The following is a 23,610-nucleotide window of genomic DNA, read 5'->3' as shown; positions in this document are numbered from 1 at the left end:
AAGTCTGAAAGACCTTGGATGACTCACACGTCCCAGTGCCTTGAAGCTGAAAACCATTGTGGTTCCCAACAGTTTTCTGCAAAAAACAGGAATTTTAGTCTTTCATACATATATTTAGAGAACTTAAACTGCTCTGCTGTGAAGAAGTTTTTGTAGTCTGAGGTTGGAGAAGATATCTTTTGAAATGACTGAAGAAAACCTGGCGAGTAAGAAAACTTGAGCAGCAGAACTTATCAAGAAAGACATGACAAAACTTCTGAACATGCACAAAACTTGTGAAGGACACCTCTGTTCTTCACTGCATCCCACAATATAGCTTGAAGTTGCTGATGTTCATGTTCTCCAGGTAGGGAGGAGTACCTCAACTCCATATCTAGTTGTTGATACCTTGTGGGAAAAGAAAATGTTTTCTGGAAGGAAATGTAATGGAATTTCCCTTAGCTTCTGGGTAATGAGGCATTCCTTCCAGATGATAACTCAAACGGTGATGTCATGTTGGTGCGTGACTGAAGATTTAGGCAGGCCAATGGGCTGGGGTGAGAGTGAAAGGAGTTGTGCCAGACCTTGTGATTCTAAAAATTTCCAGCGCTCTGCCCTTTGAGGTAAATGATTTCCCAGAACATGCTGAGAAAACATTGACACAGTATATACAGGGAGTTCATACTGCTGGGCCTGCTAAATGTACAAGTGTAAAATCATTGGTGTCATGAAGGCCTTTTGTATGCTTTCTGTTTCCATTGCCCAGTATCTTAGTCTGCAGGGACTGTTTCAGCATGTGTATATGAAAAGGTTGCAGAAGGTCACCATTTTTCAGTTCCTTGTGAAAGGTCCACCAAGCTAAACAGTACAGAGTCCGACTACACAGTGAGATGTTACAGTTTTGGATTATCTCAAAAACCTCTCTGGCAGTTTTTCCGCTCAAGAAAATATATTCTCATGATGCTAAGGGAGAAAGATAATTTTTTTTTTCAAAGAATCCCTTTGTATTGAAGGCTAGGCTTTTGTGACTTTTACAGGGCTATGAGATTTGTTCCAGAGAGCTATAGGACCATTCAAGTAACAGCAGTGTAGTACCACCAGAGTCAAAGATCCCTTGAATTTGCAGAGTTGTCTCTTGCTTTGCTCAGTGCTGAAGTGACCTCCCTGACTTATGCACAGGAGGTGGCAGTAATCTCAAGGCATGCTTCATGTTTCCAGCCATGCTCATATTCTTATACACTAATAGTAAAGCCAGGATATCACTTGTAACTAACAGCTGGCCACCAGTGCAGTTGATTAGAAACTCAGCTAGTTACCAAAGTGGGTTCTTTATCTTGGTGACCTTCCAAGGCAATCAGAGCCTTCTTGGAAGACCTTGAATCAAAAATGTTTGGATATAAGAAAAATAGCACTGCACAGCACACAGTTCTGATCTCCCAGGGTTCAAAGATTTGGAAGGCACTGTACCATATAGAACTGTAGAAGACAGCACTGAGATACTGTAGCTGCTGCATCAAGGTCATGGTGTTCTGGGATCCAATTAAAAATGATGCAAGATAGGCAATTGAGGAAAGAATTTGCATAGAGCTCAGGAAGAAAAAAGTCATGTGCGTTATGAGCTCGGTTATTTTGTAAGATTAGTTTTTCACTATCTCGTGATCTTGTAATAAAAACACAAAGTATTTTAAACACTTGATTTGCTTATTGATCAGAACTCTGAGACCTCAGTTTCTAAATCGCAGTTGCAGGCCTGTCTTCATTTAAAAGCCAAGCCGTGTGCTTGCCTTGGAGTTTGTATGATGTGCAAACTGAGTTGTTTGCAATGGGTTGTGAATTTGGTGAGTGGGCAACAGTGAAACCTGGCACGGGGCATGCCTGATTCTTGGAAGCCCACCTCCTTCCCTGGTGGTGCTGTGAATGGAAGGCAATACTGGCACAGGTCCTGTAACCCAGAGCGTTGATTCTCACCTCCTCCAGTGTAACCATTGTACTCATTTGGATCACTGTGCTATCTTTGATTCCCAGAGCCTGTATGGAGGTAATGAGGAACCATGTGAGCTGAGGGAATTGCCTTTTGATGTAAAACCTGATATTTTTGGAAGGGGGTATAATGGGCCTATTCCTATCCTAATTGTCTCCTATTTTCTATTTCATGAAGGACAAGGATAAAAGATTTAGCTATCTACTGTATTTTAAGAACTGCTTATGTTGTGCTCTGTAAACTGAAAACTTCTGCTGGCAAAGAGGTTTCATGGATGCTGTGTGGATGGTCTGTATATTGCTAGATTGCTAGATAGATTGCTAGATATATTGCTAGGTATTGCTAGATTCATGACCTGTCAAAGACTTGGTTCTCTTGGAGCCAGCTGAAGAGTGGTTTGCAACACTGTCTTAGTACCACAGTGTTTTGGTCTCCTTTTTCTTTTCCCATGCCTTCTCCTGAGGAGTTAGCTAACCAAGAAAGCCAAAAAAAAAAAAAAAAGGAAGAGGGAGCACAAGAACAAGAGGAACAAGAGCAGGAAGGGATCAAGGTGAGGACACTGAGAGGATCAAACAGTCAGTAAGCAGATGAGAAATGTCCAGCAGACTTTTGGCCAGTCTTTGAGAAGAAAACGGACGGTGGTGGTTGCTGTAGTCCTTTACTCACATGCAGGTCTCTATGTCTGCTGAGGAAGTCTCTTAGGCATGTTCATGCTGCTCTGCCACATGCTGAACAAAACTGTTATGGGAATACCTAGGAAATGTGCCCTGATCCTCCACAGGTTGTAATGATTATGGTGTCCTTAGTTGATGGAAATTGGTCTATCTCCAAGGCAGGCAGTGGAACTGCAGCAGCTGTGGCTGCCTGCGAGTTGGGTCTGAAATTTTGTAGGATGGACTGCGCTTGTGGGTGTTGCTGCAAAAATGGCAAGGGAGGCAGGACATCCCTTTCTAGCAATAGTCAAAGGGCTGTTCTGAGGGGTTGCCTTCTCCTGCTTGTTTAGGTAGGAGAGATACTGTCTTCTAGCACTTCTTCTTTCTAACAAGGTAAAATACAAAGAAACCCTGTGTGTGTCTTGTGGGCAGCTGAAGAGCAGAAGTCCTAGCTCTGTCTTAAGAGGGGCTCCGTTGGTGAAGGTTGGGGAGGCAGCCCAGTAAGGCCACCTTATAGGTGCCCTCCTATAAATCAGTGTGGGGCTGTGGTTAGGGCCAAAATAAATAGCTAGCAAAACCAAGGCTATCCTATAACCAGCCTCAATAAATGCCAGGCAGAAATTGTCCTTGAGATTTTCTGTATCTCCAGAGGTTGCAGTGTGAGTGGGATGGAGGGGGAAGGGTGCAAATAGACCCTGTGTGGTTTCATACTTCCTTTATTCTCTTTATCCTTTGTTTTCTGATGATAAAAGAGCTTTATGTGGCTATTGTAGCAAAGGAATTGGTGAGTCATAAGGTTTGCGACTTCATTTCCCCCTCCACTCTTTACACATTTTTCCTGGTGGTCACATCTCCCTCTCCCCTTCAGTCGCGCCCCGCCCCCCCCCCCCCCCCCCCCCCCCCCCGCTAGGGCAGCAGGACGTGCTGCACCTTTAAGAAGTGTGTTTTTTTTTCAGAAGACTAATTCCTGAGATTTGGCATATGTTGAGGCATGCCCTGAATTTTGTGGTGTGTTTTATGAAAAACTACAGTGCATTTGGCTAGGGAGGCTTTTAACTCCTTTCTGCCATAGGTGCGCATTGCCTCTTGGAGAGCATGCACTGTTCGGCATTTCCATAGGGGTTTCTGCTATCTCCCTTCTTCTCACTAGGGGAAGACAAAGTGAATTAGCTTTTTTTTTTTTTTTTTTTTCCCAGTTAAAATTTATATTTATTGAGTTGTTTTTTTAAATGCCAAGGCTATGGTGGATAAAGCTGACCTAGCAAATTCTCTTCCTGATTGCATCCCCACACTTACACGATTTGCGCTGCAGTGTTAACCTGTCCTTGCAGTAGCAGAAGAGTACAGCCAGAGACACGTTGACCTGTAGTAGTCACAGCACTGGCAGCTTTATTATGAATTTCACATAACTGTGAATATCTTCATGTTCCTGCTCATGAACATTACTTTTTGCTTCCTTTCCCCTCTCACCACAGTCAACAGGAAACTTGTAAGAAGACAGCAAAATTGTACTGTGAAGATTAATATGTTAAGTAAAAACAGTGTAGGTTTTTTTTTTTTTTTTTGGCACATCACATTCTTTTGAAAGCAAGAGAGTGTTTGGGAGCTCTGTCCGGATTTTATTTTATTTTTTAACATTTGCAGGGGGCAGCAGCACAGACTTTCAATCCCAGCTTCCAGTGGGAACGGTGCAGGCGTTACAGGCATACCAGTAGGTAGCTGCAGAGTTACCCCTGGCAATTATTTCATAAGCTGTGCATGCTCCAAGGTCCTGGGTCTGTATGCTAGCACTGCCTTGTAATAATAGTGTAAAACCTCTTGGATTGTCAGCATGTATTCATGTCCTTGTGCATTGTTTTAGGCTTCAAGGCAGCAGGCATCTCCAGGCGAGCAGAATGCTGTACCCGTATACAGGATTCCCCCTTCATCTCCGGCACCATGGAGGCAGAGGGACTTACCTTGCAGTCACCTGCGGGATGTGCGGCCCAGAGATGAAAGAGCAGTTTCTAGTAGAGACTAGGCCTGCTTTTATGAGGAGAGATGTTGGAGGGGAAGGGAGGGAGCAGGCTCTAGGGCTGGATTTTCCTGCCACACTGAGATTGTTGTGGGGCTTTGATTAAATCACTTAACCTTTGAGCCGCAGATTCCTTGAGAGTAAAACAGTGTTAGCACAGCGTACTGCGTGGTGGGGTTAAACGAGTTAATGTAACAGTACTTTACAGTCTCAGCTCTGCAAATGTGCTGAGCACAGTTGTTCTATTTAAGAAGCTTGTAGTATTTGCTACTGAGCCCATGGAGGGTCCCCGCTTGCCCTCCCCTCCCTCCCAATTAGCCCGGTCAGTGCTCTTACCCCTCTTGGTGGCCAATAGCGAGCAGCCCCTGCCAGATAGCTCCCTGGTCTCGAAGCAGTACTGGATTGCGGCAACTCTCTTCAGAAGTGTCTTCGGAGGAGCGGCTGTACTGCAAGCCCTGGTGAGGAGCTCAGCCTTCGTCACTGCCCTCCGGCTGCCCCGGCCCCGCATTGTCCCCTCTGAAGCGTGCTGGAATGGTGGCTTGAGGTCCTGGGTTCTCTTGGCATCCCTGCCACCCGCTCACCAGGTAGCCCAGGCAGGTCACGTCACCTTTCTCTTCTTCACTGTGAATGCTGGAGTGTGGGACGTGCGTTTTACCTTCGTACTCCAGAGCTGTTCAGTCTGAATTAATGAATGCCGTGAAGTCAAGGATGCCTGTGGATGCACAGCACAATGTAAGTGTGAAGTATTGCTCTGTAATTGCGGGTGGAGGTAACCCTTGTTGAGACTGATTGATTTTTATCATAAGTCAACATTTGATCAGGTGGAATTGTAGGAAGCGTAGACAAAGCCTGCCCTCTGTTACCTCCATCAGAAATCTTTTAGGAAACAGGAATGCTGCTTCTCCCATGTGCTCTGTGCTTGCGTAGACACTGTGTCTAGTACTGGTTAAGGAGATTGATGGGGAGGCATAAAAATAGTCTGACTTCTATAGGTGTAGTATTTCAACGTACAGAGAGAAAGAGATTTTTTTTTTCTTTCTCTTGGGATTCAGTGTTTTATGGGAAAGCCAAGTACTGCTTTTTGCAGCATTGTCTTGCATATCCAAGGTTGACACAGCAGCTCCTTGGGTTTGGGCGTTTTAGCAAGTTGGGAATTTTGAGGAATAATAAAATTTAAAAAGCAGATGAAACATTGTTATGTAGCTGCTGGCATACCGGCATCATCAGGGTGCAGTTTATAAAGCCTCCGGTGCTGCCAAAGAATCAAAGAGTTAAAAATTCCAGAGGTTTAATCCAGTATAATACCATTTGCAAGGCCTATCAAATTCACAGCAAGTGAGCAGCAGAAAAGCAACCAAGCTGGGTGGAAAATGAAATCAGATGGAATTATATTGCCACAGGTTTATCTAACTAGTTGTTTCCCGTAGCAGCATAGATGCACATTTATCTGCAAAACTTGGATTGTGTTGTGTTCCCCGGCTCTCCCTGGCTGTATTATCCACAAAAATTGAGCGCCCTTCATCCTGTTTGAACAAAGCAGTGTTCTGCTGTATCTATTTTGGTCACTGATTTGTATGCCATAGAAGCCATCTCATTCGGTGGAATACAGTGATATATTGTTGTGTTTGTTTTCCTTCTGTTGCTGTGTACATAGTGCATTGTTGTTTGTTTTTTTGAAGGATTTAAACATCTGGAGGAGACCAGGGATAGCAATGCTTATGTCCATAAGTTAGATTTGGAGCTGTAGGTCCCTTCCAAAGTGAAATGCTTTGGAATATACCCTCTATTGTGTTATGCATTTGTATAGTTCAGATTTTGGGTTGGGAAGTACATTCAATATTAATACTAATCCAAGCATTTGGATAAAGCTACTATTACTATAACTAGTGCAAGGTAAACATGATGTTTTTTTCCCAAGTGGTTCTGCTACTGGTTCTCATGAAGGTAATACCAAATATAAATCAGGGAAGTAAATATTTATGTATGATAAGCATAGCATAGCTGAGCTTTGGCGAGTAGTGAGAAGAATCAGTTTTTATTAAAGCATTTCAAGAACTGATGCACAGAGGGCAGATCTCGCTGTGAAAAAATCAGTTCTTCAGTAATGAAAGCTTTGAGATAGTATTGGAATGCAAACAAATCCAAGTACAGCCTGGATCTAGGTGACAGATTATCACAGATGGAAATAGAAAGTGAGCAGAAAAAGAAATAAGTCCTGCTGTATTCCAGCCCCCTTCTCTGCAAGTTGACTCTGCGAGGAGCCCTCACAGCTTTCACCACCAGACTATTTGCAGACAAACGCCACAACAATAGAAGAGCGGTTCTCGTGCTCTGGTTTGGTCTGTTACAAGCCATTTGTTTTTTGAGGAAGCTGATCGCAGTTTTGTCATGTTACTTCGCAGCCAATGAGCAAGGCATTCCTGGATGTAGAGCGGAACCTGGAGTGAGTGACAGCGAGCTTAACATGGGCGAGGGGCTTATAGCAGCATAGCTTTCAGCTCCAGCGCTGCAGTCAGAGAGATTTTCCTTTGAAGATAAGACACCTGAGGTTTTTGTAGAAACAGTACGCCTGTGCCTGAGCAGAGCACAGGAGTGTGTGCATGTCTGTGTATGAGCGAGGCAGTGAGAGCGCCTGTGTGCAGTGTCGTAACGTGGCAGGGCACAGGCAGTTATGAAACTTTCCAATAAAGTCTCAGTGCATCAGTATTGGTTGCTTGGGTGGTTGTTGTTGGTTTAGTTTTTGTTTTGTTGTTTTGTGTTTTTTGTCAGTTGCCCTCCAGTTTCATTTCCATTCATGAGTGCAGAGAGAGAGCAAGGCTGAGGAGTGCTGGCAGAGCCCCCAGAGACACCCGAGGGGAAGCGCAGGTCCAAGGGCAGGTGGAGCACCCCATGGCACGAGTGCAGATCCCTGACCCTGGGGACAGGGACGGGGTGGGGTCAGCCCTCGTGCTTTGGGCAGCTGCTGGTTGGAAGGGGCCCCTTCAGAGTGCCTGAGCTGCAGCCGGGAGTTCAACTTTTGTTTTTTAAAAGGCCTGGAGAAATTATTAACCACAGTTTATGACGTCAGAGTTGATCTGATTAAAGGTTTGTTTTCTTGCTGGCAGAGGTGTGCTCTGTAGAGACTGGTTCTCTCTTCTTTTTTTTTTAAGTTTCTTTTTTGAACAGCAAACGGAGGGAACTGCTGGCATTGCTGCTGCTGCTGCTCCAGCTGCGTGTGTGTGTGTGTAAACAGGATGGTGTATCTGTAGCCGCCACGCGCAAACACACGTTTGACCATGAGGACTCTTCGCAGGTTGAAGTTCATGAGTTCGCCCAGCCTCAGTGATCTGGGCAAGAGAGAGCAGGCAGCCTTGGATGAGCGGGGGACCCAGCAGCGACGGGCCTGCTCCAACGCTACCTGGAACAGGTAAGGTCTTGCACAGTGTCCTGCCCCCCCGAGTCGCCCTTCGCTCCCGCACCACTGCTGCAGTGAAGGTACGGGTAGCCTCTGGCTGGCTGGCACCCCAGGGCAGCTCGCTCCCAGCTGGGGTGGATTACAGCACACCAAGGCTCCTGCCTCGGTAAGTTACGTGGCATGTGTGCTTGAGGAAAAGGCCAGGGTAGCTTTTATTGCCGTGCTGTTAGCCTTTCTCTCAGGGCTGATAGCAAGCAGTGCTGCCTGCAGATAGCTCAGCCTGCTCTTCCTTGTGGTGGGCAAGGGCTCATTTCAAAGGATCCAGCTACAAATAAGTCTTTGCAACTGTCTCGATATCCTCATTTAAAGGGGATTTGGTTTATTTGACTTTTTAATAAAAATTAAGATTTGTATATATTTTTATCTACATAACTATATATATTGCTGGTTATTGATACAGATACAATAAAGTACTCAATTTATTCACTTGAATGCAAAAAGCTGTGTGTGTCCGTGTGTGTGTGTAAGCACATGCACTTTGGACAGGGAAGACTAGTCCTTGATTGTTTTCTTTGCTGTGCTTATACATTTGAATTTTATTACTGTTTGATAAAAAACACGCAAACTTTTTCTTGTGAATGAGTACAGAAATTCAGAAAGCATCTTAACAACCGTTTAAGGACACTCTTAAAGATGAGTAAGTCTTTAGGGATTATATTCTTTTGCCTATTTTGAAAATGAAATGTCATTTCCTGGGTCACAGCATGGAAAGTGTCATTCATGTTTTATAATTACATGGAGGAATCATAGGAAGAAAAATATTAGGGAACTACAGACACATTTTTAAAGGTATTTCAGTTTTGTGGAAAAAAAAAAAAGAATTTTAAAATACCACATCTTCCTTCCCTCTCACCCCTTGATTTGTGTATTCATATCTGTATTATGAATTAGTTGCTTACCACCAGCAGCACAATAAGCAGTGAAACCGTGCCAGTCATGAAAGAGACGACATTTCTGCTCAGAAAATGGTGCTATTTAAATGTCCCAGAGGTGCTCCCACTGTCTGGATGACAGTGATATTTAGGGCAGGATTTGGCCACCTTGGCTCATGCCAGCTAGGGCTTTGCTTGCTCTGTAGCCCCACAGGAGTCAGCAGGGAGGGAAGCTGCTGCTTGGTGTAAACCGAGGTGCCTGAGTAGGATCCTCAAAGCTTGTTCATGGTGGTGTGCTGACAGGGACGAACATTGCCAGGTCTGGTGGGAAGCACACCGTGGAGGCAGGTTGGAGTGGAGAGTGGGGTGCGCTGAGGGACCAGCTGGAAGTCCTCCTTGGAAGCGGGAAATGTTCTTGTTCTCACCAGTATTTGCTAAGAAATCCAAACTGAAGGGTTTTACTAAGTGAGACAGGGCAAAAGGAGAGCTCTAATTTGGGCAGGACAGCCATAGCGCTTGACAAAAGTGTCAGTCAGTCAGTGAGCTGGACTTGTATTTGTCACATCAAAATGGCCAAAGAGCTGCCACATTGCAGCTGTTACTGGAACAGGTGCCCGCGAGTAGTCGTGTCGCTGGTAGCTACAAACCCAGGCTGGTAGCCTGCCTTGGTCTGTAGGTCAGGTATTCTGCAGGCTGAGGAATTGGAACTTATCCTCAGGAAAGTCATGGCTGAAATGATGTGGGATTAGTCATGTTAGGAAGTTGTCTACGGTAGCTTCCCTGTGTCGCCCGCGTGCATGGCATGTGTAACAGGGCCTGGCCTGGACAGGGCTGGTGTTCATCAGATTGAGCCCCTGACTCACTGAAATCTCGTGTGGGGTTTGAAAATATTGGGCTGTGGAAGGATGCTTTTTCCTCTGCAAAATTAAAATGCCCCAACAAAGAGCCAGCATGCCATGCATTGGCTTGTGGAAATATTTGTCCTTCCATGTGAATGAATTGCCTGTGCTGTTCGATTCTGTGCAGTACTGAGCACGAGATCTCGCTGATCAAGGAAGTTGAGACACACCAGAAGAGCTCTTCCCTCTCACCAAGCTTGGCTGTGCTATATTTAAATATGCTGCCAGTTTCTTGCTTAATGTTAGCAGCTGTGCCTGGGCGTGGGGTGCAAGTATCTGCTTTTGAAAGAGGCTTTCAACCCAGTACACCAAAACTGATGTGGGGAGTGGGAGAGTGCAATCCCCTGGCAGGCCCTGCCCCATGTGAGACTGATGATGTGGTGCTGAAGGTCAGCCCTTTGAGGTGGAGCAAGGATGTTGGCTAGGCACAGGAACATGGCCAAGCTGGTGGAGCCATGCTGGTAAGATCTTCCGCAGATATTTGCAACGTCAATGTGGGCTGTCTCTGCCAAGGACAGATGCAGCTGCTCTTCTGAAATCAGATGTTGTGTCATCGCAGCCTGGCTGCCTGGTGCCGTCCCCTCCACCACCTCTGCTTTGCACAGAGCAGTCTCTGCCCGGAGACTGTTCACCGCAGAGGATGCCTGTTGCTTTCAGAGACCCAGGGAACCTAATGACCGGGCTGGGTTTGCAGGAGGCATGTAGTGCTCATTGCTAGCGAGGATGGTTTCTTCCTCCCTGATATTTTTCCTTCACCTCCCAGCTAAAGTGCTGTAAAACTTCTTGACATTGCTAGATCAAAGGGAGGTCGGTGCTGATCTGCTCTTTACTACTATGCAAATCAGACTTTATATCACCGCCTCTTCCGAGTTTGCTTTCCCATGAACCCCAAAAGATCAGTTAAGCAGCTCACCGGTTGCATGTTAACTAGCAACCCTCAGCAACATAGTGGAACAATACAGTTTCATTACAGCTCACAGAATTTGCATTGGATTAAAATAGCTTAGATTTTTTCACTAGCATTGTCTTCAGTTCCTTCCACCCCGCCCCTTCTGCTTCAGGCAAAAAATGAATGCTCAATGCTGACTAAATCAATTGGACTGAAAAACATGGGGTTTGTAATCCTGAGCTTGCTGCCCAGGGGTGGCTCCTCTCAGGGCAAATAAAATCCATCGAGAGGTTTTCATTCTGACTGAGTTAGCGCAGACTGCCTAATTGGGGTTGGTGCTGCCTGAGCTCTGCTGTGGCTCTAGTGAAAGGCACTTCTGTCCTCTTTGCTGCATGAAAACGGGGAATGTTGACGGAAACGTTGAAGAAGTATGAGGTAGTGATGAAAATGCGAAGAGCTCAAAGATGAGACGCCTGTTACAGTAGTGAGACCAGCAGTAAAGCCAAGGAGACATGCAGAATCAGAAGGAGTTTAATGGTTTTGGGGTAATTTTACAGGCTTGTAATATGCACTATAACTTGCTGTAATATGACAGTCACAGGAAACATATTTCATTTCCTAATTAAATGTGAATGTTTTTCTCAGATCACAGTGAGGCTTTTGTAGTGGAGAAAAAGATCCAGACCAGCATATTTATCTACTGCTTCTACTGGGAAATTTTCTTTCTTCCAATATTTAGTGTTTATTTAGAAATATTTTGAAATATGCCTGCCTGTATGAGGAGGACAAGCTTCTTTTTTCGTGAACCTTCAGATGGAGACCTCTTGGGAGCATTCTCCTCTCCTCTCTGTGTGCACGGGGTGCAGCCAGAGACAAGCTGTGGGGTGGGGAAGGGGAACAGGGGACTTCCCACTTTGCCAAGCCACCACCGTGCTGTGCAGTATGCCTAGCCTTGATTACAGTAACAGAAAGTGGTATGTGGGGAAAGAATTATTGCTCCCTGTAGCCCTCCAGATATGTCTATACTTGTTTGAAGGCAGGTATGATTGGAAGCCAAAATGTCTGTAGTCTTACACTCTGTAGAAATATTAACTATTGGTAGCACCTCAGGGAAGTGCCTTCACCTGTCTGTCTCAACTTCTTCATAACTAAAAATAGTGTATATTGCTGGTGAAGTTAATGAACTAATGTCTCCAAAACTTTTTGAAGAGAAAATTTGCAGACCAGCTTATTTTCAGTTAAATGATCTAGTGCATAATTGTAGCCTATCAGTCTTTGCAGATTGCTTTACCTTGGGTAGAAATTTCCAAAACATAAGTGAACTAGCAGCTGCAATCGTATTTTTGAAAGGGACAAAGCCTGTGGAAGTCCAGTTGGACTGAAACTGTTCTGAAAGTAGGATTTCCCAGGTTGGATTAAGCTAATTCAGAAAAATGAGTGTTTATTCTGGAGCAAGGGTGTCCTCAAGGGGGTTTATCAGGTTAGTTACTGTGAATTAGCTATTCCAGATGCTGTCCAAAGGAAGATGAGCCCTGTTATTTAGTCTCTTTCAAAAACATTGCCCTTTAACTCTCCATGACTAACAGAGAGTGATTATTCATGCAGTATTGTTGTTTTTTTTGTCTCACCAACTTCACCTGGAGCATTTAAAAAAGGAGAATTTACAAACATTGAATAAAAAATGCAGCGGTATTTTTACACATGCTGCTTGCATACAAACATAGTGACTGCTTTAGAGAACAAAAATTACCTACCTGCTGTGCACAAGTAAAAGCTTGGGCCACACCACCTGCTTTGCCATGCAATACTGAACTGGGGGTACTGTGACCTGGTCCAGCCCAGTTTTGCAGTTGGTCCTCAGCCGTGCAGACAAACCGTTTCTGACCCAGCAGAAAACAGTGCTTTGATCACTATAGTTTTTCCTTCTTAGGAGCATCAGTGGAAGAACAAGGGTGGTATTTAAGGGCTGGAGGGAGCCAGCCTCCCACTCACAAAAGGCACTGGTGTCTGGTGGTCAGCTAGTGACTCAAGCAAAATGTATGCATTGATGATATCGAGCTGTACAGGCAGTGGCTTTCTGTCAGGTAAAAATCAGAATAATAAACCACACCCTCCTGGTCTTGGCACTCATGCTATTACACTGGTTGGGAGTGTCAACAGTGAGTGTCAAACTCTGTGCTTTGTGGATTTACACCTTCCAGATCCCTTTCTGCTAAAGCAAATTGTGGGGAAGCATGAGCTGTGTGTGCTGTAGCTGTCGCTCCCCATGTTTTGGGTGGCAGAACCAGAGCTCTGGACCTGCCACCTTCTCTGGAGAACTGGGCAAACCCAGAATGAGTAGTCTCTGCAACAAGCCGAAATTTCTTAGTCTGCTGGGTTGATTTTTGCTGCTGTGAGAACTTGCTCAACTATCCTTAGTTCCGTTTTGGCTGTCAGCTGCAATCTGTGGCAACCAAGGGATAGATAAAGTGCAATATATTGCTGGAGCCACCTGCTGTTCTGTCTTAATTCTACAGGGCAAAAAAAAAAAAAAGCCCTTATCAAAATATTTTTGGTCCTATTTTTTTTCTTCTTCTCTCACTTCAGGATTGAAACACTGGCAGAATTGACACAACTCTGCCAAGGTCTGAAGTTTTTGTAGACTTTCATTTTCTACTTAAAACTGGTCTCAGCAGTTTCCTGATCTGGATTTCCAGTCCTAGACTCAGCCTACTTTGGGTATTCATCTCTCTTCCCTGAATACCCATGTCTGTGCCTCCTCCCAGGCTTCCTCCTGTTCCTCTGCTAGTTTCTCAAAATGTTTTCTTCTTGCGGATACCAGCCATCGTCTTTAGACCAAGAATGGCCCATGACATACATTTGTATGAAGAGGTGCCCACACAATGTGTCTTAGTGCACGGACACGTACCAGTTGAGGAACTGGCATATGCTTTGATTCTGTGCTTTCAAGAAGTGCCATTGGAGGTCTTTTCCAACCTTTACGATTCTATGAGTGGTGCATTTTGTTTCAAATGTGCACTGCTCAGGTGCACAGAGCTTCCTAGTCCCCTTCTCCACCAGAAGGTACTGATGGGGGTCCTTGAGAAATTGGTCATTTCCTTAAACAAGAGAAAGTGTGGTGCTGCAGGAGTAGGAGATCACATTGGCATTTATGTGGAAAATGTGTCTCTTGGTACAATACAGCATACCAGAAACATTCATAACCCTGGACATAAAATTGTATGGTGTCTGGTCTTGACTGAAGATTGCAACCTTATTCAGTACTGAATATAGGCGGTCTGGGAAGAGACTTTTTTTTAGTCTCTTTTGGACTCTTTTTTTTTTGTCTTCTCTCTTCTGCTTTATTCTTGTGCATGATGTTGAGCACGCATTTATACGCACAGTAACTGCGGGGAAGGTGTTCATATCAGCGCGTGAGTGCACCCATTATTAACTTGCGTGTTGTAAAAGAGTAACAGAAGGGAGTTTGCAAAGCATTTCCAATTTAACTTAACTATTAAAATGTAAGTTTAATTACATTTAATTAAGCCTCAGTGGATGCTGGTTGCAGTCACAAGTGATCCACCCACCTCAAGCATCTTGCATGACTTTTGTGTGTAAGCAGCATCTCAGACTTTCTTTGCACCAAAAGGTTGTAGTGTTCCTACTAAACCCTTTTAAACAATCACTCATTAGAGAAACCATAGCATTACTTTGATTTAAGCAAGGGTTGTTTGGGTTTTTGTTTCTTTTCATTAGCTTAAGTTTACTAAGAGGATTGAAGCTAGCTTTTTATTATACTGACACCAACTTACACTGCTGATAGCATACCTTTTATTCTGACTCCTCTTTGCTGCCTCCCAAGCAAGTGTTGAGATCACAGTGGCATGCCCACACTGCCTGCAGGCTGGGACATTCATCCTTGCACGAAAGCACTGCTGTCTGACATGGGAAGGAATGGCAGGTGGTCAATGCAGCAGGGCCAAGACTTGTTTTGTGGACAAGGCAGCCTTCCCTCACTACAAGGAACATCCCAGGCAGATGAAAATATCACCACTAGGATGTTTTACGTAGGAGCAGTTCTACTACACAGGCAATAACTTAGATGCTTGCAGCCTGTCCCCTGTAGTTCTCATTAAAAAAATCCTGCTCTGCGTTATTTCTTTGAGGAGTAATAGTGGACCTGCTAATCTGGAAAGAGAAAACCTCACCGTTGTTTAGAAAGGAGTGCCAGAGAGAAAGCGAGAGAGCACACTGGCTTCTAGGAAAGATTTAGTCATTCTTCTCTGCAGAAGGATGGTGGGGAACATTGCAAAGTTCATTTCCCAATCAGAAGAGTGTGTAAAGACTGCTTATTTTATTCACTACGTTAATCGTACTTCGCATATGACTCATAATGTTAAAATACCCAAGTCACTTCACTATATACCAGAGACATTTAGCTGCCGATTTTCAAATAACCAAAAAGAAATGTGGCTGTTTAAGCCAGCCAAAATAAGCTGGGTTAGACAATCAGTGTGTGTCTGTGCATGTAAGTACCTGAGGGAAAGTAGGACCACTATGTGCAGGAGAGTGCTTAACACCTTGTCAAAGAGCAGAAGAGAGAAGAGGATAAGGATTCCTATTTTGATGTGCTTGTGCATTTCTCCACAGTGGGTCATATCCTTCACCTGCCACTTTTAATTTTGTTTTTCCACAGATGGATGCAGATGAGCTTTTCTGGCAGTGCTTCTCTTTGCTGTTGAGTGTTGTTGGGTCTGCAGTTCTAATCTGTCAGCGAATAGCATAGTTTTACCTGCCAGCCCCCTCCTCTGCTCCCAGCAAGCATTACAAAGGGTTGTCTAATTGTGGACCCGAGAAGGTTTAACATGAGTGCCTGCAATCTCCACGCACCCTCCACATGCCCCTCTAAGTGGGCAAATATCAAGCCTTGCTGTGATGCTGCAGTGATCTCTTGGACTTGCAGGATGCCGTTGAATCCATCTGGAAGGCCTACAGAGCTCTCTTACCAGCAGGAAGGAGAGACCTTATGAACTCACCTTTAGCTCTTCTTCACAAGACAGGCCAACCCCAAATCCTGGTACCTCCAGGCAAATCTGGTCCTGCTTTGCCTTCCAGGGCTCAGAAGCTGGTTGTTGCTCCACTGCATCAGATTCCAGCACAGCATGGGCAGGGGAAGATCAGCTGCAAAGTTCCAAAAAATACTGTTGCAGAGTCGTGGGTAAAACCAAAGCTCATGAAGGGTGTGTACAGTGTAGCTTTTGATTGCAGGAAGATCTTTTCATTGGATATCCTAGGGGTGAGATTCAAGTTTGTGGCCCCCAGACGTGCTTCCTGAGCACCCCTGGTTGCTGCTATTGCTCGCTCCTGCTGAGTACAGGCTGGGAGGTGAATGCAGAATGAGAGCTGCACAAGGATATGGATGGTGCGGAGCGAGAAGACTTCTCCCTGTATTTTTTCTGAGTAAGCCCTAAGGCGTAATCTCCTTTTCTCAGGTGCAAAATAGAGTAGGAAGAGCCACACCCCAAAATCTGTATTTTCCTTTTGTGGTCAGCAGGATTGTGAGGGAAGAAGAAAAAACAGTGAAAATGTGAAGAAGCTATTCATTAACCACAGTGACGGCATGTAATATTGCTATTGATAATCACACTACTACTACTTGCTTTTATTACGCATTTCATAACTATATCTTAAAACACCCTTCAGTGATTGTCATCTTTATTTCACACATAGGCTAACTGAGGCAGACAGAAATGAAGTAACTTAAAATTACTGTCAGGGAGCATGATGGTTATTTCGATAAAACAGTTGTATTAGAAACCACGTGGCAGTACTATGAGCAGCAGAGTTAATAAAGGCTGCTTTCCTCTGTGCTAGCATCAGGAAGGTAAAGCATCTGTGTCCTTCCCTGTCAAGTAAAGGCTGAACTTACCCTTCAGTATGTTCTTGGCGGAGTCACTAGAAGATGGTCCTTCTTCCCTAGCTGAAACCTGGAAGACTGTAGTGTTTGAGGACTTTAGCTCCATGGTTAAATGTGGTAGAAATTGCCAAGCTGCTCCAAGAGCGGGGGAGTGAGAGTTAGCTGACGGACAGAAAGACTGCATGAGTCTCCTTTTCCTTTGGAATCCAAGATGAAATCTGCTGAGAAGCTGTAAAAGATAGCATTGGGTTGGAGAAAGGAAGGAGACTTCTACCTCCCTTCTGCTAATGCTAGAACAGATTTGGTCTCACCTTTTGTTGGCATTTCTTTACCTTTGTCCTCAGACCTAAACTCAGTTTAGGCTGATGTGTCATTACGTTAATCGTGTCATGTGTGTTTCAGGAGTTTCAGAGCTTCATCTTGAAGCACTTACTCATTTCAGTAACCCTTTGTGGTGTGGTTTTGTTAAATTCATGGGATTAGCAAACATCCCCCCCTCCAAGCATGTGGGTTGCCCTATAAAACATACAACACTTTGCAGGTTTTTGCCATTCATATCTTAGAATTTGTGAAGCTGGTGGACATCCGCCCCATGGATAGATGGTGTTGGGTATGTGACTTTCTGTTGAGCTAGAGGACTTTGTTGCCCTCAATCCTGTCTTCAGTTGTGGCTGATTGAAGGAGAAATCACCCACCACTAAGCAACATCTGCTTACAGAACAGTTACAAATAGCATTGAAAATGAAAAGGGAGCATTTCTGTAGGACAGATGGTTGGCCTGTGCCTAGCACATTGCTTCGTAAGGCTGTCTGCCTTAGAAACTCTAGACTTATGTTCTTTCAGTGCAGCCTTGATTTTTCTTTAGCTGAAGCAACATCATACATTTTTGAGAAATAAATAAAAGGTAATACGAAGCAGTCTTTGTAGCTAATAATGCTGTAAATTATAGCCCTTTTCTATTTATTGCTTCATTTTTGAAAATGAATAAGAGAGTGATTAAATTGCTTGAAATTCATAATTGTCTAGTGTTTCTGCCTTTTATATTTTTTCAAAGAACTAACCATTTTTGAGATTCCAGTAACCCTGTTCTAGTAAAGGGATATATTATTTGTGGATTAAAGTTCAGGTGCAGTGTCCAGACTTGACAAATGCTGATTTGCTGATAAAGAAATCAGGTAACCATAACTCAGACAAACAGATGCCAACAATGCCAGAAAGATCATCACAGATCTCACAGTGAAGGTGTTGATTGTCTCTGTGGTGAGCTCACAGAGACAAAAATATACTTAATGTACTAAATATATATACTTATATACTATATATATACTATATATAGTATATACTTATATACTATACTTATACTTAATGTGCTAAAAGTTATACTTAATTACCTAAAATATATGAACCTAATTTTTCTGAAATTACTGATTTCAGAGGTATAACTTTTGAAGTTGGAAAAAATAGATAAAAAAAATTATTTTCAACGATGTAATCTATTTTCTAGAGAACAATTCCCTTTAAGGCATCTGAGACTGAGCACCAGCAATCATCTGCTACTTTCAGAAATGTTCTGCAGTGTCTGGGAATATGTATTTACCTTACTGTGGAATTGATACTCTTCTAAAATGTGATCTAGTGCTAATGACTCCTCCTGTCCTCTTTCAGTATCCACAATGGAGTAATTGCCGTGTTCCAGCGTAAGGGTCTCCCGGACCATGAACTTTACAACCTCAATGAAGGAGTCAGGTAAGAGACTCGGCTCTCCAGGAGGTGTTATTAGCTGGCACGCACAGTACAGTTTGCTAGCACATGCGCTTGAAACCTTCTACAGCAATATTGGGGGGAGGGAGGGGGGGGTCCCAGTAGTGGTTTCAACCAGTACAGTCAGTTGGGGCTTGGTGAATAGATGTTGCTGCTGTGTCAACACCTTGCTCAGTAGAGTGAGATGGGTTCCTTCATCTACAGAAGAGAGATTGGATTATGAGGAGGGTGGATTATTTCAGAGTCTTTCTTGATGTGCTGGGTTGAAACTAGAGAAAGGAAAAGGTGGACCCTGTCCTGAACCTGAAGTAATGCAGGTCTGTACCACTACAATTATGCTGTCCTTTGCATTGGTGCTAAGCCTATCTCTGAGCTGCTTCCCTTGTGTGCATGAAGGATGTAAAGCTTCCAAGCACTCATTATGACAGGGCAAGGAAAGACATCATGCCTGGTAGTCCTTTACGTCTAAGTTCTCCATGCAGACTGAATATGCTCTAGATGTTATAAAGCTGTCTTGTTAGCGCAATGTCCTGAGTAATGCAGTTTAAGGTTCCTATTTCTTTCTCATGCTGTGCTGATACTGTTTGCAACAGACTAAATATAGACTAGTGAGGTATATAACAGGATTTTTTTAAAGAAAAATAAAGGTGGAAATTGTATCATTTGAGTCACTTAAGTTTTAGTTACAAAGACAAGTTTACCAAGACCTAAGCGCTGTAAATCCACATATCAGGTTACTATTACTTCACAGAATCGTCTAGGTTGGAAGAGACCTCCAAGATCATCTAGTCCAACCTCTGTCCTAACACTAACAAGACCTCCACTAAACCATATCACTAAGGGCTACATCTAAACGTCTTTTAAAGACCTCCAGGGATGCTGACTCAACCACTTCCCTGGGCAGTCCATTCCAATGCCTAACAACCCTTTCAGTAAAGAAGTTTTTCCTAATATCCAGCCTAAACCTCCCCTGGTGCAACTTTAGCCCATTCCCCCTCGTCCTGTCACCAGGCACGTGGGAGAATAGACCAACCCCCACCTCTCTACAGCCTCCTTTAAGGTACCTATAGAGACCGATGAGGTCTCCCCTGAGCCTCCTCTTCTCCAGGCTAAACAACCCCAGCTCTCTCAGCCGCTCCTCATAAGACTTGTTCTCCAGACCCCACACCAGCTTCGTTGCCCTTCTCTGGACTCTCTCGGGCACCTCCATGTTCTTCTTGTAGCAAGGGGCCCAAAACTGAACACAGTACTCGAGGTGCGGCCTCACCAGAGCCAAGTACAGGGGGACAATCACTTCCCTAGTCCTGCTGGCCACACTGTTTCTTATACAAGCCAGGATGCTGTAGGCCTTCTTGGCCACCTGAGCACACTGCTGGCTCATATTCAGCTGCCTATCAACCAGTACTCCCAGGTCCTTCTCTACCTGTCAGTTTTCCAACCACTCATCTCCCAGCCTGTAGCGCTGCTTGGGGTTGTTGTGCCCCAGGTGCAGGACCCGGCATTTGGCCTTGTTGAACTTCATACAGTTGACCTCAGCCCATCGGTCCAGCCTATCCAGATCCTCCTGCAGAGCCTTCCTACCCTCGAGCAGATCGACACACGCACCTAACTTGGCGTCATCTGCAAACTTATTGAGGGTGCACTCGATCCCCTCATCCAGATCATTGATAAAGATATTGAAGAGGACTGGCCCCAGTACTGAGCCCTGGGGGACTCCACTAGTAACCGGCCTCCAACTGGATTTGGCTCCATTCACCACAACTCTTTGGGCCTGGCTATCCAGCCAGTTTTTAACCCAACGAAGCGTACGCCAGTCCAAGCCATGAGCAGCCAGTTTCTTGAGGAGAATGTTGTGGGAAACGGTGTCCAAAGCCTTACTGAAGTCAAGGTAGATCACATCCACAGCCTTCCCCTCATCCACCAAGCGCGTCACTTGGTCATAGAAGGAGATCAGGTTCGTCAAGCAAGACCTGCCTTTCATAAACCCATGCTGACTGGGCCTGATCGCCTGCTTGCCCTGCAAGTGCCGCGTGATGATACTCAATATAATCTGCTCCATGAGCTTCCCTGGCACCGAGGTCAAACTAACAGGCCTATAGTTCCCCGGGTCTACCCTCCGGCCCTTCTTGTAGATGGGCATCACATTTGCTAGCTGCCGGTCGATTGGGACCTCTCCTGATAGCCAGGACTGGTGATAAATGATGGAAAGCGGCTTGGCCAGCTCTTCCGCCAGTTCTCTCAGTACCCTCGGGTGGATCCCATCCGGCCCCATCGACTTGCGTACATCCAAGTGCTGTAGCAGGTCTCCAACCATTTCTTCCTGGATAGTGAGGGCCACATCCTGTTCCCCATCCCCTTCCACCAGCTCAGGGTACCGGGTATCCAGAGAACTACTTGTTGTAGTATTGATTATTACTTACTGTACCCTGTCTCACTGACAGGGGCAAGGTAGCAGAGCTCCTTCTAGAAACTTGTCCCAATGCTTTCAAGAATAGATGATGGAAAACAAGCTGCATTTATAAAAGACAGACAGCTTATTGTATTCCCTGGCTGTCTTCAGATAAATCCTCAGCAATTCCCCTTCCCTTAATACTTATTCCTGCTCTATCTGGGCACCAGAGAGTGACAACATCCACAGAATATCCAGAAAATGCTTGTCCAGTCTGGTTCCATTAGTTGTGGGAATATCTTCAGAGAAGTCTAGACAAATTACATTTGGCCAGTGATCTCTCTCTTTTTCCCTCTCTGTCTTTTTGAAATTAAAATAAATTTACTCTCCAGTTATTTCTTATATCTCTGGGGTGAAAATGACATACAAAGAATAGCTTTTCTAGGATGTCTGTCAGTTAGCATGATACATCAATCATTTTGAGTTAGTTATTGGAGTAATGGTTGATCATTATTACTGTAAGTGCAGTTAGGATTCTCTAGCTTTATCTGAATGACAAAGAATGGTAGTTCTGGGCTGAGATTTCCTGGACCAACGCACTTGCCTCAGGATGGTTGTCTGCTGGTGAGGAACAGAAAAAGAAATTATATGCTGATGTGACAGAGAGAAATACAATCTTGTATGGACCAATAAACAGAAGTTAGATAGATGTTTGGTGAATTGTGTCCAGATTTTGCTTTCATTCACCTGGGTGTAAGCAATGCACAATGATGATGCTTGCTAATATAGCTGCATTGAATTTATTGCAACATCTGAAGCAGCAGAACAGGCAAGCTACCTACAAACTGTTTTGTTGTTGTTGTTGTTTTTCCCCCCATTTTTTGATGGGTTTTGCTGCCTCATGATAGGCCCATTTCTTCTTGTTGGTGTAAAAGTAATGCTTCTGTATTGTCATCTCCACTGATCATTTGGTTTTACTTTGCTTTGGAGTGAATAATGCCTGGTGGCTCACACCTGAGCGGATGAACAAAATATTGTGAAATCTAGACCAAGCTGCTGTCATACATAAGGCATCAGCAGCATAACTCACGGTGTGCGCGAGCACGTGGTGGGATGCAGCGTGGCTTTTGAGGCTGGTTCTCGTTGCTGTGTCCTTGCAATTTGTTATTTGTTCCTGTGAGCACAGCAAAGCCTGGCCCATGGGAGTTTCAGGTCCAGGAAATGTATAAATCTGCCCTTATGGTTTGGGAGGGAAGAGCAGAAGGGGTGACTCAAAGGAACCCCAGTCTAGAGGTTGTTCCCTCCTACCTCCTACTTGGCCTGAGCGTACTTCTAAGTAATTGCCAAAATCCATCCTTCCTCTCAGTGACTAGTTGGACTTTTTGTGAAGCTTCTCGGTGTGCAGTTCATTCATACAAAAAAAAAAAAAAAAAAAAAAAAAAAGATGAGAAAACTGCAAATGGGCTAAGAGGGCAGAAAGCTCTGTCTAGAGGAAAGCATGGCAGCGATATTTTTTCAGCCTGTTTGTGCACACGTCCAGCCATGGCCTCGTTCCAAAAGCTGCACTCCTGCTGTGTGCTTCATTTTACTGCTGACCACAGTCATTAACTTTGTGGGGCCTCCTGACTACTTGCAACTGAAGTCCTTTCTCCTCGCATAAATTCAGCTCAAACCATAGCTAAGAAATTACTGATTTCACACATACCAAAAATATCTGGGTTACTACTATTGATATTTCATTCAAAATACTTTCTTTGGGTTAATATTATTATTTAATGCAAAAATATCTGATTCATAAATATGACGTTAGAACTGGGACAAGTCTATATTTGCCTTAATATTGTTCTAGATGCACTCTCCCTACAAGTACAGAAATAAAAAGGAACAAATAGCCATTGAATGCAGAATTTGCATATGGAAGTGTTCAGGTAAATGGCTAGCATCAGTAGCTTTTTTCGACATTTACAGAATGGTAAAAGAAGTTACTTTGTTTTAGCACTTTAATTAGAGCAGACTTGGGGATACTTTCGTAATTAAACCTTGGATGTCTAAGTTGACTCACAAGCTAAATGTTAATATTTGAACGATTACTTTACACCTGCGATGTTTGCACACCTTTATTTTGCTTCAGAAATGGCACATACATTCAACAACTGTATGGCATACACATGGGCAAACATACTCATATATGGCTTTCTCCTCTGAATATGCATCTAGAGGCTTTGTATGCTGATTATTTATGCACTGATCATTTAAGAAAATGTCAGTGGATGCAAATCTGTACCGTTTACTTCTGCTCTGCCATTTACTTTATTCATTTACACCAATGCCTTTTGACACCATTCTTGCATACTTGCTCTGGCATTAGGAAGTGGCTTTGAATATGGAGTTATGTACAGCTCAGGAGCCCTGTTACCAGAAGAATTGGCATGTGATTTCAGTCTCTTTCAGAAACTGGTGAGGGGTCTGGAGAACAAGTCTTACGAGGAGCGGCTGAGGGAGCTGGGGTTGTTCAGCCTGGAGAAGAGGAGGCTCAGGGGCGACCTCATCGCTCTCTATAGGTACCTTAAAGGAGGCTGTAGAGAGGTGGGGGTTGGTCTATTCTCCCATGTGCCTGGTGACAGGACGAGGGGGAATGGGCTAAAGTTGCGCCAGGGGAGGTTTAGGTTGGATATTAGGAAGAACTTCTTTACCGAAAGGGTTGTTAGGCATTGGAATGGACTGCCCAGGGAAGTGGTTGAGTCACCATCCCTGGAGGTCTTTAAAAGACGTTTAGATGTAGCCCTTAGTGATATGGTTTAGTGGAGGTCTTGTTAGTGT

The 23,610-nt window shown here is 44.3% G+C and overlaps 1 protein-coding gene across 11 annotated transcripts in view; it reads left to right on the top strand.

Moving 5' to 3' along the window:
• PRR5 (proline rich 5) overlaps positions 1-23,610 on the top strand; it is a 90,347-nt gene that overhangs the window by 29,193 nt on the left and 37,544 nt on the right. For 6 of the 11 annotated variants that reach the window (XM_040564985.1, XM_040564915.1, XM_040564951.1 and 3 more), the window contains 2 exons: positions 7,920-8,033; positions 18,306-18,386. In XM_040564985.1, coding sequence (XP_040420919.1) covers positions 7,930-8,033; positions 18,306-18,386 — 185 coding nt within the window. In that variant the 5' untranslated portion in view covers positions 7,920-7,929. Of the gene's footprint in view, positions 1-7,902; positions 8,034-11,044; positions 11,177-18,305; positions 18,387-23,610 lie in introns of those variants that run through there. The other 5 variants (XM_040564993.1, XM_040564923.1, XM_040565003.1 and 2 more) reach the window with 3 other exon arrangements.

This window comes from Cygnus olor, chromosome 1 (assembly GCF_009769625.2).
Source record: "Cygnus olor isolate bCygOlo1 chromosome 1, bCygOlo1.pri.v2, whole genome shotgun sequence".
NCBI lineage: Eukaryota > Metazoa > Chordata > Aves > Anseriformes > Anatidae > Cygnus > Cygnus olor.
The sequence above is the reverse complement of the archived record's forward strand: the minus strand, read 5'-3'. Positions and strand labels throughout refer to the sequence as shown.